This window comes from Falco punctatus, assembly GCF_963210335.1.
Source record: "Falco punctatus genome assembly, chromosome: 5".
Classification (NCBI taxonomy): Eukaryota; Metazoa; Chordata; class Aves; order Falconiformes; family Falconidae; genus Falco; species Falco punctatus.
In genome coordinates this window covers 18632623-18639782 of record NC_137584.1, presented here as the reverse complement: position 1 = coordinate 18639782, position 7160 = coordinate 18632623, and the positions used below count along the sequence as shown (strand labels likewise).

Genomic DNA, 7160 nt, shown 5'->3' with positions numbered 1-7160 from the left:
GGTGGCTTTATGTTCACTAGGCTGAAATATATCAATGAAAGGTTAAAAAGAAGGAAAAGGGTTTTGAACAGTATCCCAGAATGAACAAGATCTAGTGGAAATATCTGAAAATGGGGGAAATACAAGTTCTTTGTACTTGAAAGAAGGTTGGATGTAATATTCTACACATGCCGAAGACTTGGAAACTGGGGAGGACAGAATAAAGGGAGTTGTAATAGAGAGGGCAAGAGATTATTAAGGCATGGATGAAAACTTCAGCAGTAATAGGTTTCATTTGTATGTTAAGTCTTTGTAAATCTGTTAGAGCCATCTGTCTTGCAGTGATATAAGCCCAGAGCCTTTGCCAGACAACAGAGAACAGTCTATCAGGAAACGATTTTTACATAACTGTTACCATGAGAAGGTCTTTTGAAATGAGCAATAATAAATCCTGAAGTAGCAGTTTAGTAATGGTTTAGACACACATTTAAAAACAGTTTAACAAATGAATAGCAAAGCACTGGAGGAAAGAATGACTGTGCCTTCTCTAGGCAGATGTTTGCCCTGCCATAACTCCTGGTCCCACCAGCCTCTGCCACCCCAGCTGGGAGCTCCATGGACCTGCTAGCCCCACATGACAGTAACGCTCACAGCATTTTCAAGAGTGAGCCTGAAAGTCAGTGCGAGTCAACCCGTTGATCCACTGACTTGCAGGACCAAGAGGTCAGTGCTACTCCAGCACCTGTTCTGAGGGTGCTGGGAAGTGAGAGAGGAGAAGAAAGTTTATATCATTCATTAAATGCAGTCTGTCTGGTATTTATATGCATCTATATTGTCTGTCTGCCTAAGTTCAGTCTCAGAAAAAGAAGAGAGAGAGAGGTATTGGCCCAGCATTTCTGCTATTCTTGTTACAAAAGAAAGAAAAAAAAAGTTAGTAAAGTTTGGAGGGGTACCAAGGAACAATCACTTCCCAACCCAAAGAGTGGGCTTTTTTAGAATGGTGTAATCAGTATGGCTGGGAGATGATTACATTTGGATTAGGGTGGGGTGTATGAATAATTGTTTCCCAAGCCATCCCCATGTGCACACCTTGTGTAAATCTGAATTTCGTATAATTTAAACCAGAAAGCATTCAACTACTGTTATCTCATCTAATTTATGTGCAGTTAAAATTTAATTAGCCTCATGCTTTTTGGCTGCACAACTGAATGCATATATAGTACATGCAGAGGGAGGCACACAATTCCAAAAAGGCCATAAAAAGGGGGAAAATTTAAGTATACAATTTAAAAAATAGGAAAACCTAAACAAACTTCTTAACAATGGGAAATGACCCTTTTTTGTAAAGTATAGACACACAAGAGAAGGTAGCACTGGGCCACTTCTTCTTTAACAGTTAATAATTGCAGGGGGGAACTCTAACCTGGGGATCTCACTGATATTGGCAACTTTTCTGGGCAATGTTTGCATAATGCTAAACTATGCTTTTGCTGACCTATTTCTTTTCAGCTCAGTACTGCATATATGCTGTTCCTCGTCTCCTAGGCACATTGCTCTGTTCCTTGCCAACTGGCATTTGCTGTTCCCTTTCACCTGAACCCCTTACCACACTTCTATTTATTTCCAGCCTCTGACATTTCCCCTGCTTTTTGTAAATCTTGCTGACTCGAATTCTGGTATAGAGGAATAATGTTGCATTGGTGGCTGGACTTGGAGAAGGTGCATACATGAAAATTTGAATGTATAGGAAAAGGTCTCAGCACATGGTGAGGTTTTAAAACTGACTCTTTCATGTCGAAATACTTGTCATTTTAAGACGCACGATTTGTTTTCTATCAGAAAGAAATAAAACTGTTTGTATGTTTGTTTGTTTGTTTGTTTGTTTGTTTCTGGGACTTGGGGGGGGGGGGGGGGTTGGTTTGGAGGTGGGGAGATCCCCAAGAGGGTAGTAGCTGCACTCATTCTTGAAAGGGAAAGATTTTTCAGGCCCAGATTTTTTTATGTCAAAATCAAAGGAAAAGATTGCCAACCATGGACAGACTCATCATCATTGTCAGATGGTCAGGATACTTTCCAATCATCAGTTTAAATCAGAGGGAACCTTAAACCCATGTTTAACTAATTGCAGTTGAGTGCCTTGACCTTTCCAGAAACTAATTAAGGATGGCAACCCTTTCCTGTTCTGATTTTGTGTTCCTGCTCTCTCCTTGTATATTATCTCTCATTTCTCTTCTTCTTAATCATTCTGCTAATACTGGTGCTGTTCAGAGCCAGTTCTTCAGCTGGCATATGTGAAAATTCATGACCAGACATCAGATTTTCAGCATTACATTTAGGCATATTCTAAAGGTCTTGATTTCTGTAGGTTTTCCTAGCCAGCTGCTTCAACTATCATCTTTTTGGCTGCTCCAGTTGATGCACAGGACTAACATAAGAGCTAGCAGAGGCAGAAAGCTGGCTGCAAATCTCCTTTTACATGTACCAGGCAGAGCAACAGATTCAAACACACTTATTTAAAAATTGCATTTGTTAGCCAGGCATGGCTGAACACAGTTTCTTACATGCAAATGCATCTGCTTGCAAAACTTCACATTAAATTACACTATAAGTATCTCTGCCAGCAGTTGACAACAGAGGTCCACAGACTGGCCAAGTGTCAACATTTCTGGAAGGTATAGCATGTAGATGTTAACACAGAGTTTCAATAAGCTGAAAAAACCTCTTGGAAGTGGGACCAGGGGGCCCCTTTTTTTCTTGTCTACACAATTCTCCAGTATTATGACACAGTCTTCTCATGTGTTATTACATTTGAAATGGAAGAGAAACACCTTCCACACAGATCACTCTGGACAGTTCATCCTCTTTCTAGCATAATCATCAAAGCATGTCTTTGAAATGGGTTATAATTTATGCATAAATAATCAAACAGACGAGAGGAGACAGTCCCCATGCCCAGACACAACTGCAAACAGGCAACTACAACATCAGCAGAGGCATACCAGAGTCTGAACAATGGCGTGGTTTGTTGCATTCATGTGGGCATTGAGGGGGAAAGAACACTCTCCATCACAGTAAAACGCAGCATAGCCTTCTGGCGCAATAATCCAATCCTAAAACAAGAAGAAATAAACCCACTCAATTATTTATTTTTTGTCACTCATAGCATTTAAAACTATATTAAACTAACTAAGATTTGTCCAAGGACAAAATGAACCTCAGGATGTGGCATGTTAATTTTTTTTTTTGACAAAAAAATAAGTATTTGCTTTCTTCATGCAAAATTCAGATGAAATGTAAGTTAAACTTAGAAATCTGTAGTGAATACCAACTAATGAGGCTACAAGGGGAATTAAAGGTCCAAATACATTAATCAGAATACTTTTCTTCCCAGATCAAAAATCTCAAGCACTTCATGGTGCAAAAAAAGGTAGTTAAAATACATCCTCTTTCTTCACCATACTCAATATCGTTAATTGTATTGTTGCATGAGACTGAAGGTTGCTAGAGATTACCCATTGGAATGTCGCTGAATCATGAATTTTGAGTATTTCTAGCAACACAGGATGGGGAAAAGAGGGAAAATATTTTAAATGTTAATGAAAGCTATGTGTTTAGTTTGCTGAATTCCTCCTTTGGCAGGCAAAGGTAATGGAGGTGCTGTGGGAAAGGCAGAGAGGATTAAGTACCTACTTCTTGGGTTTTGTTTCTTTTTATCTCATTTCACTCTGAGTTTTGCTGGTCAAATATTGTACAGTGTAGCTTTGGCTTTCCAAATGAAACTTTGGATTCTGCAAGTATTTTTTGTGGGAAAAAAAAATTAATTCTTTTCTCTATGGCCACCTTGAATGACTGATCTGAGACCCTTGCACATCTTGGGGTATATCAGAATTACTGTTTCAAAAACCGAAAAAACCTGTTGATACCTGGAAAATTCTGTGATGTACAGAGAGATAATGACTCATTTGTTCCATAGCTTGCATTCAACCCAATCCCACAAGCCTGCTCTGTGGCCGTGGACAGTGTTATTATGCTCTGCAGACTTGGGTAAACAGTCTCAACCTACTTCTTCAGGCTGCTGTGAGTACAAATATACTACAAAATACCAGGCAGAGTAATGAGGGCATATGGGAATCTGAGCTAGCTATGTAAAGGATGAACTGGCACTAAAGAGATAGCACACTTTTTCTCCTCATAGGCTTGTTCTGCTCCTGGAGAATTGTTTTAAAATAATTCAGAGAAATGTGAAATGCACAGCCATCTCTCAGTTCTTACCTACATATGCAATATGTCTAGGTTATAGGTTGCTGATGGCCTTCTTGTTCTTTCTTTATAGAGAGCTCCTTGCTTTCTGGAAAAAAAACCTAGATTGATCTCTATTTTCTTTTCTCATAATGCCCTGCCTCTTTACAACCTTTTACTATAAGTACTTTTTTTTTTGTTACTGTATAGCAGGATGAGTTTTCCCCAGAAATGATATACACTTAGCTATGGTGTTATAAAGAACAATGAGCACTGATCCAAGCTGTAGTTCCCTACAGATCCTACCCCAGTGAAATCTCTCTGACCTGCAGTAGACAGCACTGAACCAGGGAGACTGCAAATGCAGATTTCAGAAGTTAATTGCTCAGCCTGAGTATTTTGGTTTCATCTACTGCCAATCTGTTCATATTTTGAGTAATAGTTCAGATTTATCTTTATGTGAATGAATCCAGATTGTAAAGCCAGTAATGTACGCAAACTCTGAAAGAACAGCAACCAAAAAAGGTAAAGAGATAGTGATAGGGTTTAATTACAAAATGCATTTTAAAGAATTTGTCTCTCATCAGTGAAATACAAATTACCATGAAGAAAATAGACTGTAAATAATGGGTGTCTGTAAAGCAGATTGTCCCAATTTGAACTGATGGGAAGCAGCATTTATAATCATACCTGCCATCCTAAGTCTCGGAAACTCACGTAAAGTTCGTGTTTCTTACATGCTTGCTTTTGCTCGCTCGTGTTATAATCTACAGGGGAAAAAAATATTGTTAGAAGCATTGCTAGAACCAACAAGTTTTAGCTATTTTGAAGCTCCTGAGCAAACTGTACAAAGGAATGGAACAAGCATACTGTCATTTATATTCCTAGGGTTAGTTGTAAAGGCAATGTAAACTTGGAAATGCAGAATCAGCAGTGTCAGCCTGATGCAATTTGTGTACACACATGAAATGATGCAGTTAGCATTAAAGGAAACAGGTTTACTAGGTATCTGTTTGCTGGCTAGCTAGGTAACAACTCTGATCATATGTATGCATGTAATCAAAGGAGAACAAGTGACAGCCTGATCCAAGACATGGGGAAGTCATCTGTATGTTGGCACAAGTTTAACTGCCAGGTAAAGAAAATAGCCCAATTCAAAACATAAGTTAGCAATGATAAAAATTGTCCTGAAACAAAGAATTTCCAAAATTCTGTTATTTAAGCATTAGCACATATTATACTCCTTCATTTTTTACCATATTTTCTGGAAGTGTTCACCACTTAATGATCTTTAGTTGGTAATGCTAACGTAAACAAGTAGACTAAAGGATGCTTTTTAAAGGCCTGATCATTTCTGTACTGTCAGAGATGTGGCAGGATAGGAAGACACAGAGAACCTTCCATACATCCCTCCCAGGACAATTTTAATCCCGGAAAAAATCTAGTACATGTTCCTTACTGTCCCTGAGTAACAGGAAAGGAAGGGGCATGCCTTCACCACATCAGCACCCCAGAGTTGGTTTATGGTGCCATCAGTGATGTATGTGATGGAGCAGGGAGGGCAGGCTGTATCCTCTGGTCCATTTCAAGAGTGCTCAAAGTGGCTTTTTTGGACCGAAATAACCATTCTGGCAGAACAACAATAAACCCCAATGTCGGCTGAAATTCACAACAAAACAAACAAAAAACAAACAAGACACTGAAAAAAGTAACAAATCTTCATTTTCAGGAATATAATTATTTTTTTAGGAAGTTTTTTTGACATTAAAAGACTTGAACTTTGGATGGGAAGGTCTCTATTGAAAAATTAAGAGCAAAGCCTTTTTCACATAAAATGAAAGGAAGGGAGTTCTACAGTCTGTGAGATGAACTGTTGTAGTGCTTCACTATCCTTGCAGAAAACTCTTCCAAATAGCTGGCCTAAAGGTGCTTTTCTGCAAATTTACCAACTGCTTCTTGACAGCTATCCTATTCTATACTATCTTTGCTTCTCTGGGTTCTCTTCAGTTTCTGTGTGTCTTTCTGAAGATATGATGGCCAAAATGGAACACAGTGTGAAATAGAAGGTTTCCTACAATTTCTGGATTATTTTCTAGCAGTATATCCCAGACCAGGAATTTTTCAGCAAAACTACACTGTCAAATGATCACTTTCAGATCCTTTTTTTAGGTACTCCAGCCTAGTCACATTAGGATTATGTTCCATTTACGCAAATCAGTGAATAAAGAACAGGTTGGGGGTAAGGAAGGTGATGAAAACTGCAACATGATGGGGATGCAGGAACCATGATATGGTAGAGGTGAAAGGTTCTGAGAGACTACCAAGATCAACAACAGCATTGCAAACCTGGGATTCAGAGAACAGATTTCAACTTGTTCAGAGATCTTCTTCACTTGATCTCATCACAGACTAGCCTGGAGGGTGAAGGAGACCAGGAAGCTGGCTGATCTCTCAGGACAACCTCTGAGAGAAGCACAAGGTAAGTAAGTCCACTTTCATGTTCAGGTCAAGCAAGTACGGCACAAAGCCACTGTGGCTGAATAGGAAGTTTTTGACTGAGTTAAAATTCAAATAGGAAGTGAAATCAATGTGCAATCGTGATGAGCTACACAGAAATAATATAAACACATTGCCTGAACAGGCAGGGATGGATGTTAGGAAAGACAACGCTTAGCTGGAGTTGAAACTTGTGAGGGGTGTGAAGGTCAACAAGAAGGACTTCTATAGGTATATTCATAGCGAAAAGAAACACTAAGAAAAATACAGATTCCCTATTCAGTAGGGCAGAGGACCTAGTGACAAGGACTCAGAACAGGTTAAGGTACTCAATGACTTCTTTGTTTTGTTTTTTACTGGCAAGATTTACCCTCAGGACTTTCAAGTCCCTGAGCCTAGTGACTGAAGCTCTAACCACAGTGATAGAGTCAGGATCCACTTAAGCA

General features: G+C 39.1%; 1 protein-coding gene across 1 annotated transcript in view; it reads right to left on the bottom strand.

The window, feature by feature from the left end:
* BMP5 (bone morphogenetic protein 5) overlaps nt 1-7160 on the bottom strand; it is a 109606-nt gene that overhangs the window by 26616 nt on the left and 75830 nt on the right. Inside the window, exons 5-6 of the mRNA XM_080389915.1 lie at nt 4909-4985; nt 2979-3089 (exon numbers count right to left, since the gene is read on the bottom strand). Coding sequence (XP_080246041.1) covers nt 2979-3089; nt 4909-4985 — 188 coding nt within the window. The remainder of the gene's footprint in view (nt 1-2978; nt 3090-4908; nt 4986-7160) is intronic.